Below are 17,318 nucleotides of genomic sequence, written 5' to 3' on the forward strand. Positions count from 1 at the left end.
AGGAGAAAATCAAAGCTTTGAAGAATGCGAAGATGGAAAAAAGGCTATTGGAACGTTAAAGATGAAGTATGTGTGATATGAATGTTTAAAAAGAAATATAAAAGACCCAATCTTTATAAACAAATATTATATTATAAATATAAATATGTATATAAATATTTATGTTAATCTTTAACATGATGAAATAACAGTGTTAAGTGGTCATGTTCACAAAAACATTACTGATACAAAAAACCTCTGTCACAACCCTGTGTTGGCACCACTACGTTGTTTACACATACATGATGGATTGTGTCTTTAACATGATAAAGTTTTCACTGTTGAGAGAGCCATAATGAAAACACTCCCACAGGAGGTTAAAGCACTTTATCTCTCAATACATTTCCAAGGAGCTCTGAAGAGGAGGAGGACACATCTGGTCTACTTTAACGTCAAGCATGCAAGCGCACAGATTTACTCCCTGTCAAGACTCCCGCACACCATGTTCCTATCTTGCACATGTGCAACATTATATATATGTATGTGTGTGTGTGCTTGTTTTTTAAGGTGCCTTAAAAACAGCATTATTTCTGGAATAACAAGCTTCTGAAATATAGGGGTTAATAAGTCATGAGGCTGTGTCAGCACATCCAGGCCTTTAGAAAAGGTGTAATAGCTCTTCAACGTGAGCAGGCCTAAACAGAAAGGCAATGACACTTAAACTGTAAAGTGAGATTAGTTCTGATGATTATGGATTTAGCAGTAAGATTTAGTCCACCTAAAAAAACTGTTTGTCTCCTGCTTTGCTTCAGGCCATAACCGCTTTTCCAAAATAATTCACCAACCCAACATATCGTACACTTCACTCTCCCCCTCTGCAGTCAGAGCTCACAAAGAGACAGGTGCATTCCTGCACTTTTAAATATGGCAACGCGCCACTGCTCTCAGCTGTATCGATACCCATGAATAATCAACCACAGCTGCACAGCACAGCAGCTCCACACACAAGCACAGAGGAAACAAAGGCACAGGGAAGCAGAGGGGGAAACGCACTCCCATCATGGTATCACTCAGGATTTCATTACAATTAGATGGAGATACAGAGAGAGGGAGGCCACAGTTATGTTTTTCTTTCCTATTTTCAGATTCTGCCAATGTTCCTGGGTTTTTCTGGTCTTCATTGTGGTTATTATGTTCCTTTAAGGATGAGTCTAGCATTTTTCTATATTATTCTTAAATTATGAAACACAAAAACTCCTAATGCGTCTGTCACTCAATTTTTTACTGCCCCTTCTGTGGTAATTAGGTCTTACGCCACTGGTTCCTCCTGAAGATATAAATCTTCAATCAATCAATCAATCAACTTTATTTATATGGCACTTTTCATACTGTACGGTAACACAAAGTGCCTCACAGAGGTTAAAAACAAAACAGAACAAAACAGAACAAAACAATACAAAACACCATGAAGACCACAAACCTCCCACCCCCACAAACATACACACAGATACACATTTACATACACACTCACACACATACACAGACATATGGACAGACATACACACCCACACACAAACATACACACACCCACACACATACACTAGCTGTTGCTAAGGAGACATGGCTGGGCACCGAAATCACAGGTGAGGAAGAAGCTACCTTTGGGGGCCATGCACACCGAGAGGAATCATGGTCCATGACTGCAGGGGCGCCACCACATAGACCCCCCGAGCCCAGGCAGACAGGAGGCTCCACACCAAGGTGTAGAGCTCTCTAGCCACCCGGGCCAGGGCCATCCACGGGACAGCACCCCCATCGGTGGACCAGAAGCAACTCCCGGTGTGGTAGGCCCCCAGGAGGAAACACTGGAAGATCGAGGGGCTAAAACAGTAAAATAAGATAAAAGGTATAGGAGCTAAAACTGAGGGAATAAAACAATAGAATGTATAAAATAGACCATAAGTAACGACTAAAACATTGAAATAAAACATTGAAGTAAAACAATAAAGTAATGAAACAGGATAAACTAAGCTAAAAATAAAAATATAATAATAATAATAATAATAATAATAATAATAATAATAAATAAATATGTAAATAAATAAATAAATAATAATAAATAAATAAGGATAGTAATAAATAATAATAAAAAATGTAAGAACTTAGAAAGTTAAATGAGTTTAGTTAAAAGCCTGATTAAAAAGATGGGTCTTGAGCCTCTTTTTAAAAACATCAACATTCTCTGCGGCCCTGAGGTTCTCTGGGAGGCTGTTCCACAATCGGGGGCCATAATAACTGAATGCCGCCTCCCCGTGTGTTCTAGTTCTAACTTGTGGTATCGTTAAAAGGCCAGCACCAGAGGACCTCAGGGTCCGCGAGGGTTGATAGGGTAAAAGTAATGCAGATAGATAAGAAGGACCAAGACCGTTAAGACACTTAAAAACTAGTAGAAGAACCTTAAAATCAATCCTGAAGCGCACAGGGAGCCAATGCAGCGATTTTAAAACAGGTGTAATATGCTCCCGCCCTCTGGTCCTCGTCAGCACTCGTGCAGCTGAGTTTTGTAATAATTGTAAGTTATGCATGCTCTTTTTGGGAAGACCAGAGAGCAGGGCATTACAATAATCTAAACGACAAGAGATAAAAGCATGCATCAGCACCTCCGTGCTGGCCTGAGAGAGAAACGGGCGGACTCTGGCTATATTCTTAAGATGGTAAAAACCTATCTTTGTTATGTTTTTGATGTGTGGAATAAAAGTGAGCTCAGAGTCAAAAATCACGCCGAGATTTTTAACTGATTTTGAGGGTTTAAAATCCTGTAACTTTGGTAAAAGTTTCTCTCTCTGGCCTTCAGGACCAATGACTAAAACCTCTGTTTTGTCCTGGTTGAGCTGTAGGAAGTTTGCTGCCATCCATGACTTAATGTCTAAAATACAGTTAAAAAGGACATCAATTGGCCCTGTGTCATCAGGCGACACGGCGATGTACAGTTGCGTATCGTCAGCGTAGCTATGAAAGCTGATGCCATGCCTCCTGATGACGTCCCCAAGGGGCAGCATGTAAAGATTAAAAAGAGTTGGACCTAAAATTGACCCTTGGGGAACCCCACACTTTATCTTATGGGTTCCTGAGGAACATGTATCCATACTTACAAAGAAACTTCGATCAGTGAGGTAGGATGTGAACCAGTTAAAAACAGTACCAGAGAGGCCGACCAGGTTCCTCAGTCTATTTAATAAAATGTGATGGTCTACTGTATCGAAGGCGGCGGTTAGATCCAGTAGTACCAAGACGGTGAGTTTGTTGTTATCCAAATTATACCTGATGTCATTTAAAATCTTTAAGAGTGCTGTCTCTGTACTGTGGTTCATCCTAAAACCAGACTGGTGAGTCTCTAAAATATGTTTTGAGTTTAAAAATTCGTTTACTTGATTAAAAACAAGTTTTTCTAAAATTTTACTTAAAAATGTTAAGTTGGATACAGGCCGGTAGTTATTTAAAACATGTGGGTCTAAATCACTCTTCTTCAGAAGGGGCTTCTTTAAAACGTCTCACAAAGACAGTATATAGATTCAGATTAGAGCAATTTCCTAAAACAGCAGGGCACTGTAGTTTTTGAGGGCATGTTATTCAAAAGGAGGTAATTAGTGCCTTTGTTTGAGACTATTTTCGGCTGCAGATTAATACATATTTGGGGCTCTAATGCAGTGGCTGCTAACCTTTTTGGCTTGTGACGCCTCATCACGAGCTGTTATGAGCTGTGGCTCACAGCCCCACTTATAGTCGGCCCAATTACAGCAATGACTTGCAGTCCACAGGTGGTCCAGATCTAGTAGCCACGGCACGGGTGTCCATACATAGCAACATCTCAGCCCACTCTGTGATATCGCTGGCCCTGTGTCATGGGCAACAGTGTTCTGGCTGCAAGATCTGGACCACCTGCGGACCATAATTCATGACTGTTCTTGGGCAGAGTGTAAGCAGGCTGTGTCCAGTTTTTCTCATCTGTCACTTTTTTTAACTTATTGGTCCAAAATAACCTTGTCCTTTACCTTTAATGTGTTAAAATGACCTCTAACCTCTTCAATCACCTCGGAAATGGACTCAGCACCCAAGAAGTCTAATATAATGACAGCAAAAATCACTAAAATCAAATTTGCTGAGATGTGCTGCTTTTTGTTTACGGTGGATGCCGGTGGCAGCCATCTTGAAAATATGCTAACAAAAAAGTTAGATGTTATCATGCAAAATTGTTGACTAGACTAGAATGCAAAAAAATTCCCTGATTAGATTGATTCATTATTTCACAAGATACAACATACAACCTGTTGGGAGGTCCTGACCCCCAGGTTGAAAACCAGTGCTCTTTACTGCAGCAGGACTGTGTATGTGGGAATCTCTCAAAATAAACTACAGCGCCCATGTTTATTGTAATGAAAGGACATGTCACCCGGTGCAACAGTGAGGCTCACTGATGTATTTCTGGACAACAATGGAGGTCTATAACACAGAGGAGTAAACTTTATCTTTAAACATTTCTGCTGAGCACAATCCAGGTTTGAAAATGATTATGTAATCTACAAAATTACTACTTTGTCTAACCAATAAAGACTATATAAGACTATAAAAGTACTACAGCCTGCAAGTTCAAAAATATGTTGTGAGCTTAAGCGAAGCACGCCACGCAGACAGGAAGGGGGAGTAAGACAGGAACAATATAGACTCTAATCTGGAGCTCAATGGTTTTAGTGAACTGAGCTCTCTCTCTTTCTCTCTCACTGTATCTCAGCAGCAGGGAGTCTTCCACTTCGAGAGGCCCCCGCTTCAGTTTGGCGGCTGCGTGCCAGGATGTGGTGCAGGGCTGGCTGGAGGTTGGAGACTCGGTGCTAGGTGACGGCTTAGAGAAAATCCCTCTAATGAATAGACGGCCTGGATTATACGCAGGGCAGGTCAGCGCCAAAGACAGACGAGGAGAGGCTGAACAGCTCATCGACGCAGCTCTTGATGGAGAAATATGACATTTGAAACACAATGCAGCGCTCAGCTTTGGAATCACAGCATACCGCTTCCTGTAATTAGTCAGTGCTTTATCACAACAACCCCGAATCCTACTTTCAAAAGAGATGCTCAACTCTGCCTTTCACCTCCCTAAAGCACGGGGAAGAAAAGATCAAAGCCTGTGAAAAGTGTCTTCGGTGGATTCTGGCTGCATTGATCCACACACTGCTAAATTCAGCTGCGTGTGAATTATTCATGCAGGAGGAACATGCCCAAGAGGCCCGGAGACCGTTCTGGTTCACTATACGTCCTGTGTCACCCACATTGTGATCCAGCAGGACAGTTGTTTGGCCTCTGACGGGGTAAACAACCAATTAGGAGAGGCCAGAACGCTGATCGGGGATCTCTGGTTCAAGTCTTAAAGTAGTGTCCTTTATCCCTACAGCACTGCAGTGAGCACTGAACCCTAAAAATGGCATAAAAATGATCCTGCTGTCTCTTTCCGTCTGTCCGTACAGCACCTCTATTCCACGGAAATTCATGTCAGCTACAGTCAAATAAATTGAATACTGTTCCCTCGTATTTGCAATAAGCAAATTACTGCCCTGATCTTTATTCATATAGTTCTCTGACAATCTATTAGCATATTAACACATGAATAACTGCTGTGTTTTAGTTGCTATCTTCCCGTCTGTGCAGTCATTTGCATAATATATAGTTACCTGCAATATCATTGCACCACCATGTAAAATCTAAACAAATCTCCACTTCTAGGTCACATAGTTGGCCGTAGACGGAGTTAAGTCTATTCTTAGTGAACATACTGCGTGTTGTCGACTGTCAAATGCATTCGTCAATGTCAGCCACTGTTTTCACGGCCTTTTAAGCACTCCTGATGCCAGTGGCAATTACTGGTGGAGACTCACTGACACACAGGTGATACATTTCACACTGATGCAAGACAGTGGAACGAGGGGACTGGCATTGACCTTACCCATACTCCTCTGCACGGTCGTTTGTTAGCGTGACCCCACAGTCCAGACGCTGTAGCACTAAGTGGACGTTCATATAAACTGGTTGTCTGATTTATGTAGCCTGTCCTTGGACAACTGTTTTGTTTATGTGCTGTGGGTCTGTGTGTGAGAGCGGCACACTGTTGCATTTGATGGCAGTAAACAAACAGATGAAAGTGATTACCAACAAATCGGAAAAGATTTTTAAGAATGTGCACTTAATCGGTTAAAGAGCTTTTCCAGATCAACAAACACATCCAGTAACTGAGAAAAGACTAGAACAAAAGGATTTTGTACAATAGAGAGCAAGCAGCTGATTTGGAAATATAATTTAGGTCAGTTAAGGTTTATTGAAGTAATAAACTTGTGTGCTCAGAAGAACTGTGAATGTTTTTAAGCTGTTTGAGGAAATACCTGCAATCTAGAACGTTATTCTCGATTTTGTGATCTTATAATTACCTCCGCCACGGAGGTTGTTTTCACACGTATCCGTTTGTTGGTTTGTTTGTTTATTTGTTTGTGTGTTGGTTGTTTTGACAGCAAAATTACCCAAAAATTACATAACGGATGGAAAATGGGTCTCAGCCCAGAACAGACCCCATTAACTTTTGGTGCAGATCCAGGTAAAGGGACGGATCCAGGATTTTTTTTTCTCACTTTCACTTCACATTAACAACACGACTTAATATTGTGGGATGTTTTTAGATATTTTTGTTATTTTCTTAGGGAATAATGCATGGCTCTTGATGAAAAAAATCTGGCTAATTTAGAATCCTTCATCTTTGCTCACTACATCTTCACCGTTTTACCCTCAGGGTTGCATAAACTACAGGTTTTCGGCTGAAAAAATCCATATTTGCCATCCTGGCACACAATGTACATCTTAATTGTTCTGGCAAAATCTGTTGTCACGCAGCCTTTGAACTAACCTCACAATACAACTTCATAAGAGAGTGTGTTACAAACAACAAGAAAATCATCTATTTTGCCTCAAGGTTAGAAAATATTCTCTTGATCGGATAGAGGCGCACTGTAAAATGACGGAAAGCAAGCAAGCGAGCACATCTTGGTTAAAGTGCAAGTGGACCAATCAGAAGCGGATCAGCTGGCCATCTATCTCCTCGCATGTGTCCACACTCGTAAAGCCTTAATAAATCACCTGGGCGATATGGGAGCACACGGGGGGGCGGGGGGGCCTCGGTCGGAGTCAAGGATGCCTTACAAAGCAGTCTGCGTGACACAGAGAGGAGCAGCGGGATGGAGGGGCTGACGGAGGGGTGGAGTGAAGGACGAAGGAATGGCTGAACACACAAAGCACAGAAGAGAAAAGGCATGGCGGGGATGGGATGGGATGGGGCTCGGGGATTGAATGCTGAAACGTGACTGTAGTAAAGAGGATTTAGACTGGGAGACAGAGAGAAAACAACTGGGCAGTAGACTCAGTGATGATGCAATTACTGAGCTCAGAGCAGAGGAGAAGGAATGTGAGAGGCAGGGAGAGAGATTGATCGACATGATTATTGGCCTATAAAAACAGGCTGGAAATGTGTCCCGTTCCTCACTTCTTTAGATGTAGACAGAATGAAAAGAGCATGTTGGACACTTTGGTACTTGTGTCATTAAAGAAAATAATAAACATACATAAAACCTATAGCTGTGTAAAAATAATGCACTTAACAGCCACTGTTTGGATGCGTAAGAGACATACGATGAATGAAAGTCAAAAGTGTCATATCTGTATGTATTTCGTTGACTAAACCCGACTTACAGAGCAACTAAAATGGCTGTTTCAGTGACTTATAAAGTCAAGAGCTTCCATTTTAGCCAAAGGGGATCCAAAATTTTTGTCTTCAGCGGCAGCAGTTTTTCAATTTGGCTGCTCTCCCAGTCACTGCCGTTCATCTTCTCGAGCAGAAATGCACAAAAAAGGATATGCTGGTGTTACGGGGGAATGACTGGACAGGATACAGTTTCCCCGAGGAGAGGGAGAGCACATGCATTCTGTGTCACTGAGTCAGTGCGCTCACAGGGAAGTCAGCGTTCGTCATAGCCGACCTCAGCGAGCAGACAGAGGCCTGTTAAAATGCCTCTCTGCTTGAATCATGGCAGCAAACAGAAGCAGGCGTCTGCTTGGCAGGTCTCCCCACCAGCAGCCAGCCAGCCGAGCCGGCCAGCAGTGACGTAGGTCAGCCGGGGGAGCTGCAGTGAGTCCTCAAGGAAACACAATTAATGTGACTAAAGGAGAGGAACAATTGGTGGAGACTGAACCATGCAAAGGAATTTCCTCAGAAGAGTGTGAGAAACAGGATCTGTTCGCTTCACAATAACAGTCATCTCTGAAATCCTTCATGGGAAATACTTCCTCAAGTGGAACTCTATGACTGTGTAATCTCTCCACTGTACTGTCAGACGAGCATATGGTGACATTTTGTGACCCACGCCCATATGGGACGAGAGAAGTCACAGTGTTAAGTCTTAAGTCATAAAGTGATGAGAACAGTTCCTTGATCAGACCACTCAAACCTCTCAAACCAACTCAGAAATCATTTCCTTCCTGATTAATGTGCTGCTCATTTTCTTGATTAAACGAGTTGCTGTTTGGTCCATAAAATGATTCCCTGAGCACACGGTGACGTCTTCAGATGTCTTGGTTTGTCCAACCAACACCCCAAAACCCAAAGATCTTCCATTTAAAATTATATCAAACAGAGAAAAGCAGCAATCGTAGCATTGGAAAACCTGGAATATTTGGCATTTTGGCATGACTTTAAACGACCAATCCACTATCAAAATAGCTGCTGTTTATTTGTCTGTCTATCACCTCACATGTCCACTCTAATGTGGGCAATCTAGCAACGAGCATCTTAAAGAGCAATATTGATTATGCGTCTTCATTAAATGTAAAACTACATTAGAACGACTTCTGGTTTTATAATCTGACACATATACGTTGAATGAGTCAACAATTGAACTTGTGACTACAGTGTGGATGATGATGATGTAGGCTTAATGAGAAATTACCTGAATTTTCCTGTAAAATCCCCCATAGGGGCTTCGAGTGCGTCCGTGATTAGAGCTGCAACTACTGATTAGTTTCACTTTCGATTAATCTGATGATTATTTTCTTGAGTAATTGTTTAATGGTTTGGTCAATAAAATTAAACAATGAAATGTTTAAAACTTTTGATTGAAGCCCCGAGATGACGTCCTCCAATGTAAGGGTGTCACTGTGTTGAGTGGTGGCGACATAATGGTTCAGATGAAAGAACAAAAATTGTAAATATTCTTCGTAAGTGATTTTAGGCAATATAATGAGGGGATCGTACGAGGTCATGGTAGACATTTACAGCTGTAAAAAAAAAGAGCCAATTTTCTTGTTACCATTTGTTTACTCTATTTCTAAAGACATTTTGAACTAATTATGTCGTTTAAAAGTGATAGGGACATGTCCCCCGTGTCCTCAGTGTAAACGCTCAAATGTCTTGTTTTGTCCACAACTGAAAAATATTCAGTTTACTGTCAAAATATTCACATTTAAGATGCTGGGATCAGAGATTTCCGACTTTTTGTCTGAAGAATTACTCAACCCGATCAGTTGATTGTTGCCAATCAATTTAATAGTTGATGCAGTGAAATTTTGTACTTTTATTCAGTGTCCTTCCTAATTATGAGCTAATGCTAATAGCAACTGTGAGAGCAGTGATGAGGGGGGCCTGGAAGGGGAAAATGGGGCCCAGAGCATCCTTCTTTCGGGGCCTTTAATGTCTTGCTTCTCCCCTGCAAATGACTGAATAGCTGGTCAGATACATTGGGATGTATCCAGGCATAACATGGACTGTGCTGCTGTATATTAATTATGGAAACATGCTTCAGAAGTCTTTGAAACAACCATCCAACACCAGCAGACATAGTTCACATGGCCTCATCAGTAATGTTGATGATGGTGTTCACTCACCTTCTCCTGTACTCGTCCCTCTCCCTCTTGACTTTGGCCAGCACGTTATACAGAGCCCTCAGCTCTGGGGTGATGGTGTCTATCTGGACCCCAACTCCATCCGGATGCGTCCACGTCACCCCGGGCCCCTGCAGGGTCTCGAAGCGCTCCCCTTGCCTCCGGACGTGGGTGAAACTCCAGATGGTGCCCGGCAGTCTGGACTCGGGACCGTCCGTCTGCACGGCAACTTCCCGGGTGTAGAGGTGTCGGTACTGCGGTCTCTGCAGTGCTTGCTGCAGCTGGCTCTCCAGCAGCTTGTTCCTCCTCTCTAGCTCGTGAACTTTGGCAAGGAAGCAGCGGAATCGCAGGTTGAGGGTTTTCAGCACATGGATGTTGGAGCCCAGGTCGTTTCGCAGGGCGCTGGTCACCGCGCCCGACCCGGCGGGGACGTTGCAGACCGGACCAGGCGGAGTATCGGAGAAAAACAGTGAGTTCATGTTTCAGGTGAGAAACACCCGGTAATCCACTTATGGCTCTGTCTGGTTTGGATGCAATAAAAAAAAAACTGTTGTTTGTCTTTATCTCTGCATATTCCTTCACAATCCCACTCCCACAGGGCGAGTTTCTCCTTACAACGCAGATGCTGAGAGTGACTGAGAGGTGGCTGGAGACCTGGTGAACATCACTGTCCCTTCTGGATGTTTACTCCCGAGATACTGACAACATGGACCCCTGCAGAGCAAACAGCAAACAAACCCAGAAAGTCCTTTAAGGGGCGCCGAGGGCATTATCTTCCGACGGGGCGAGAGGTTTGACGCAGACCGCAACGAGCTCCAGTCGCACTTCCCGTCACCCTCATCTCTCTGTGCGTCTTTGCTTTGTCAGGAGCTGCTGATGCTGTGCCGGGTTCATATAGCCACAGGAAGATGGTCCTCCTTCTTCCTTTGTCATTCCCCGTTACTGTGGCTCTGTCCCGTCTCCATGTGGTGCGGTGGTGGGATGGTAGCAGGACGCAGGACCGCAGAGCCCGGCCTCTCCGTGGTGTGCGCGGATCATATTGCAAAGTGCTAAACTAGGCACTATCACCCTCACCGGCCCCTCCCACGTCCCTCCCCCTTTCTCTCCCACACCGACAGCGAGGAGAGGGATCACATACCGGCAGAAGGCAAACACATAAGCTTAATCAATAGGAGAATAACAATCAATCCTCAATTCATTTTGTTTTGCGCATCGTGTTCAGGCATGTTGTTCAGGGGTTGAACTTGTTGTAGGCCTGCATGTTGCAGCTGAATCTTCAAATAAAAAGGCATCACTGACAAACTTTCACCACAATAATAATAATAATAATAATAATAATAATGATAATAATAATAATAAAACATCTCAGACTCCATATGATTACCTGCTTGTCTATTGTATCGTAGGGTACGGTGGCCCTGTTCTGTGAAATGTTGTTTTTTATGATATGTTGTATTTTCTAAAATGTTGTGTTTTGTGAAATGTTGCGTTATTAAAATGTCATTGTGTTTTGTGAATGTTGTGTTTTGCAAAATGTAATATTGTATTCTACTCCATTATATGACCATATATTGTACTGTAGGTTATTACACATTTATATATTTGTATATAGTCCTAATTTGTGTTTTCTTCTTGCGAACCCCTCCAAAGACAAATTCGCATTGTTTTTTTTGTTGGTGTTTATACACAAACTTATACTTATAATTATTGGTAAAAAAACAAAAAAAAACAGGTGCCTATAGGCCAGCTCCCCAAAGTGAGGCCAAAGTTGGCCCGGTTCAAGGTCCCCCTTGGCCTGCAAGATGTTTCTAGCAAAGAAAAATTAAAAATACATTTTTAAAAACGATAGAAGGAAAAAATGCTCTTTGTAGGATCCCTAAATATAGATTATTGTTCATGATCTGAACATGAAGCAAAGTGACACTTTGTACAGGAAGTCAGTCAATAAAGGGAACTTTGGATCATAGTACATTTTGTCTCTTAACAATACAACACAATATGTGTTTGCTTGTGGCCTGGGCCCACCAGTAACTTTTAGTCTTGGCCCTCTAAGGGAAACAGTTTGGGCACCCTTTGATATATGGGTTTGTGAATACTTTCAATTTGCCTAATGAGTTTTTCAGTATTTGTTTTCAGTCATTAATCTATTTCAAGAGGCTGGCCAAAACAAAATAAAGAACATTGTCTGAAGCTATTAATAGATCAGTTTTGAGCGTATATGTTTGCCTTCACTTAACAATAGAAAAAATACAAAGTTAGTGGAACTTATATATCTACTGAGTTTCATCTGGGCATCATCTCAAAGGACATGTCTGAATTTGCCCAGACTTGTATTTCTGCCAGACTGCATCCACTACAAGAGAAAGGATGGGGAGAAATGAGAGTGTGCATTGAATACCAATTTAGTTAATAGGTGAGTCACTGTCAGGGGCGCAGCACAAAATTCTGGACCATGTGCAGAGGCATTTCCTCTGTAGTCCCTTCCATGCATCCTCTGCTTTTTATTCTAGTATCAACATGGGCCCTCCTCAAAAGAGCACCATGTATACTGGAGCTGCATCCATTGTCTCTGGAGAAAAACAATATCAAACACTGAAAGGTGCAATTGAACGGTCATCCAAGTCGGAAACTTGGGAAAGATCCACCAACTCCGCCTTCACTGATATAAACACATCACAGAAGTGCACACGGGACAGTTACCTTTTCATCACTTTTTATGCTATATAGTTTCTGTGTTGTGAACAGCGCTGTAATAACCTTGTTTCTACTTCCATTCAGTTGTATTGTGCTTGATAAAAGTCTGTGAGCGCAAGCGGTACAAGCCAATCCTCTCGTCTCTTTTTAAGTGTGCTGATCTGTGTGTGTGGTTGCTTATAAAACATTTCGAAGTTGGAAGTTTTGAACACTGACTAGGAACTATCGATAATAGATTTCAGGCTCAGTCCCCCTTTCCCCTCCTTGTCTTATGCCCCTGTTAACAATTTTTGCTTTGTTTTAATCACAAATGCTACCATCTGTTTCAGAACACAGTGGAAGAAATCATTTCCAGGCAGCACTAAGCTTGTGAAATTTCATCTTATCCTTAGCTAATCTAGCATTTGTGAAGTTGCTAACAGTGCCCTCAAAGTATTCTTTTGTGTGTTTTATTTCACAGTGGCAGTCCCGTGCTTTTGGCACTAAACTTGTGACATTGCAAAGCTAAAATTATAATAAGTGTTTTGCTTTGTACTAATTTAAAGTTGGCTCTGGGTTTGATGGAGCTTCGGTAACAGCTGCATGCGTACGTTCAGTCTGATATTCGTGACTGAACACGTAACAAATTTAGATCACTAAATATATTTTGGCTTGTAGTCGATGCGATGTGTGTGTTGAAGCGTTAAAGTTATTTTGGCGTGAAGTTAAAGTTAGTTAATTTGAGTCACAGCTAAAAATGATTCTGTCTGCGTGTCGGGATTTTTTCTGCAACACAAAATGTATGCATTCCTTTGCACACTGTGTCTTTTTGTAATCTTCTGAGGACTCTTTGATTCTGTGAGACATCTGATGATAACCAAAGTTTCGCCTGAACTTGAAAGCTTTAGCATATCACTTGTCGCAGCAGTTTTTCTGAAAACATTGTTATCAGAACCAAAATGAGTGATGTAACTGTATGCAACCTCTGAAAGTGACATAACGCTCTGGCTCATGCAATGCTTACCCACAGCAGGGTAAGAGGGGCAAATGTCCTGGGCTTCCCCTCCATCCAGCCAAAATGTTGCAAATGTACCTTAATTGGTCTTTAGCCACATCTTTCTAATATTAATAGAAAATGTGTGAGGAGAATCAACATTTAAAAGGGGACTTACAGACAGGCAAGGGACGCCTCAACAAGGGCCCAAAATACACCTACTAATGGAGTGTATGGTGAGGTTGTATTTTTGTGTGTGATGTCACTGTACTTGCATGTTGTTGCTTTGGCTCTGGGGCCTCCTAGTGGGTTAAACCGTCCATAATCTCATTTACTCCAGACAGATAATCTTCACCCTGTCAGGTTACACGAGAATGTGAAATGAATCTTAGACAGTTCGGCAAGACTCTGAAAAATGTTGCTTTTTATAAAAATGTTTATTAAAATATCAAACTATGCAACTTAATAAAGCGGTGTGCGCCTGATATCCAATATTAGATCCGTATAAATTTTCTTGCACACAGCTAATAGTGCCATAGATTATGAAGGGACCCCAACAAAAAAACTTTTAAATGAGCTTGCCCGATTTATATGTGTAATAATAGATGTAAAGAACGACAAAGCTAACATGACTCTTAAATCAATTCATGTATATATTAATTTAGCAGCGGCACTTAATTTCTGCATACCTACAACAGTAATTAATTATCGATACTTTATTTAAAAGTCTTTCTCCCTCCTCCGTTTACCTTTGTGGTCAGGCACCGCATGGTCAGCTTCACCAAACAGAAACATTTGGGGTCCTTCCACTTCACGTGTGCGTCTGCTGCTCTGCCATCGTGAGAGGAAACCATGCCGAAGTCAAGGAGGGACAAGAAAAGTGAGCAAATATACGCCCAGATTGTTTAATGTACAAACAAATTAAGCGGTTAAACTCGTTAAGTGGTTGCTTTATGTTACTGCTGTTGGCGACGACAGAAAAGTAACGTACATTAGCTAACAAGCTACGGTTAGCTTATAGCAGTTAACATACATGGGGTCCTGTAACAGCAACTGTTGACTGACATCACTTAAACTCCCAACTTATCATTATTGATTGACTGTTTCTTCTATAATCTTTTCTTTAGTTTCGTTAACGAAAACAGCCAAGAAGGGACTGGAGTTAAAACAGAAATTGATCGAAGAGGTGAGTGTTTTCTGCTCTGGTCTGCTGTCAGCTATAGCTATATGCTAGCTAGAGTTAGCTGAAGCTATTGACATGTTTGACACTAAACCCTCCACCTGTTTGTCATTTTAGTTACGGAAATGTGTGGACACCTACAGAAACTTGTTCATATTCTCTGTGGCCAATATGAGGAATAACAAGCTGAAAGACATCAGGACAGCGTGGAAACACAGCAGGTAAAGACATCAAGCAGCTTGTTGGTTTGACGTACCTGTTTATTTAAAGGGGTATTTCTCAGCTTTTACACATTGAGGTCAGTTTAGCCGCCATGAGGAGTACCACAGCCTGTGAAAACAGGTGTAAACTGTCTTCTGTGGCTCCTGAGGAACGGGGGTTATTCATCAGGGTCATTTTGAAGACTACAACAATGAGACAGTTTGTGTCAATAACTGGGGGCATGGAGTTTGAAAGACATGGGCATTTACCAGTCAACACTAAGATCTAGTGCTGTTGAAGTTCATCTTATATTGGGGACCAAAAGTCAGGATATTTCAGCTTCAATTCTTCCATTTAAAAAGAAGAAAAAATCTGTATCTTTCACTTTCCAACATTATAAAAGCTATCAAGCTCGACCAACACTTGCATTTTGAGGCCGATGCTGGTATTGGGGAGTAAAAAATCAGGTATTGTAACACATTTTTTACAATGATCCCTCAAATGTGGTCAAACATTCAAACGTTTCGAGAAAAAGTTGAATCTCTGTGCATATTGGACAACATATACGCCGATACCAGTATATTTCTGATAGGACAAAATCATCCAACCGATATATCAGGTGGACTAGAAAGTTATATAGGTGCCATGGTCAACAATTTAACTGGACTCTATTCTTTTTCAACAGATTCTTCTTTGGCAAAAATAAAGTCATGATTGTTGCCTTGGGTAAAGGACAAACAGACGAATACAAAGATAACTTGCACAAGGTAGGCAAGATCTCATGTGTGGTGTTAAAACAGAAATATAATGACGTATTTCAAAGACTTGTAATGTTTATTGCCTTTTGATAATGTGCAGGTCACCAAGTATCTACGAGGAGAAGTAGGAGTACTATTCACAAATAAAACAAAGGATGAAGTACAAGAGTAAGTGAGGATTCTTTAAGGTATCATCGTTGCAGTGATTCTCTAAATACTGTTCATCATTTGACAGAATGGTGTTCTCTCCCTGTAGGTATTTCAGTCATTTCAAAGAGGTGGATTATGCGCGGGCAGGCAACCAGGCACAGATGGCCATAACTCTGGATGAGGGACCCCTGGACCAGTTTCCTCACTCAATGGAGCCCCAGTTGAGGCAATTGGGACTTCCCACTGCTCTCAAGAAGGGTAAGATTACGATAGAAGGCTGCCATTTATACTACATTTTTCTTTTGTCAACAAATCTCATGTGAAGACCAACACCAACAATTGCTCTATACCTTTTTGACTTCCCATTGCTTCGTTCTGAAGATCTAAACACAGACAACAATTGTTGGTAGAATGGGCTTCCTCTTTTAAAGATCACATCAGATGGATATGACACGATAGTCACATTTTGTATCATCTGTTATGAAAGGTGTGGTGACACTGCTGAAGGACCATGAAGTCTGTAAGGAGGGAGACGTGCTGACTCCTGAGCAGGCTCGGATTCTGGTGAGTTCATTACTTTTTGATTGCAGAAAATTTCAACAGTGATATATTGTGTTGCATTTGTTCAAATTTGCTGTTTTTTTCCCCACAGAAACTCTTTGCCATTGAAATGGCAGAATTCAAGGTGCAGATCAAATGTATGTGGAACTCAGAAACAGGCGAGTTTGAGAACTGTGCTGGTGAGGAAGAGTCTATGCAGGATAATGAAGAAGAAGAGGATGATGATGTTGCAGAATGAAACACCCGCAAGAGCTTGTACACATTATTTTTAAAAGTCATTTTGCCAACCTTCAACAGCAGAGGGACTCGTCAATGTTAGAACCATTCATCCTGACTGCCAGTTCAGTCCATGGAGTCTGTTTATACCTTTACTTCTGACGCTTTTTCAAGAACTTCTGTCCTTCACCTTGAATTTTAGCTTTGGACTGAATTGTTCTTCAGTAAACTGGTGACCGAAGTCAGGGGACTTAATGAGGTCTTGCATGTAATCCTGTTGATGCTGCTCGTTTTGTCAACCTGATGACAAAAAGTTTTGTATTGCAGTTATTTGCCTTTCTGTCAAAACAATGTATGTGTTAAACCGACCCCATTCAATTCATTTTATGTGTAAAGAAAAACATTTTGTTAATTTGGGAAAATGAGTTTTTATTTTAATGTAACAGTTTAAGGCAGACTCCAGAAAAAGTACCTTTTCACTGAAAAAATCTTGTGTTTTCATTTACATTTATACATTAACCAACTGCTCTGATGATTAATACATACTGTTCTCCAGTTGATTCATTTATAAGAAGAAGTGTGATTTCAAGTAAAAAGCACAAGTAATAAGTAACTAAGGGAAAGGGCCTTAAGCAGATCATTT

The 17,318-nt window shown here is 41.4% G+C and overlaps 2 protein-coding genes across 3 annotated transcripts in view; one reads left to right on the plus strand and one right to left on the minus strand.

Annotated features, from left to right (window-relative positions):
- The window catches only part of iffo2b (intermediate filament family orphan 2b), a 31,043-nt gene extending 20,497 nt beyond the window's left edge, over window positions 1-10,546 (minus strand). For both annotated transcript variants that reach the window (XM_084349374.1, XM_084349373.1), the window contains exon 1: window positions 9,946-10,546. In XM_084349374.1, the coding sequence (XP_084205500.1) occupies window positions 9,946-10,421 (476 nt within the window). In that variant the 5' untranslated portion in view covers window positions 10,422-10,546. The remainder of the gene's footprint in view (window positions 1-9,945) is intronic.
- A 3,834-nt stretch (window positions 10,547-14,380) lies between these two features.
- On the plus strand, window positions 14,381-17,252 carry mrto4 (MRT4 homolog, ribosome maturation factor). The gene is made up of 8 exons (XM_084346777.1): window positions 14,381-14,489; window positions 14,737-14,795; window positions 14,907-15,010; window positions 15,676-15,757; window positions 15,849-15,916; window positions 16,005-16,156; window positions 16,386-16,462; window positions 16,551-17,252. The coding sequence occupies exons 1-8, from the start codon at window positions 14,462-14,464 to the stop codon at window positions 16,695-16,697; spliced, it is 717 nt and encodes a 238-aa protein (XP_084202903.1). The 5' UTR covers window positions 14,381-14,461; the 3' UTR covers window positions 16,698-17,252.
- Window positions 17,253-17,318: the final 66 nt, after the last annotated feature.

This window comes from Pagrus pagrus, assembly GCF_965226575.1.
Source record: "Pagrus pagrus genome assembly, chromosome: 3".
NCBI classification, from domain to species: Eukaryota; Metazoa; Chordata; class Actinopteri; order Spariformes; family Sparidae; genus Pagrus; species Pagrus pagrus.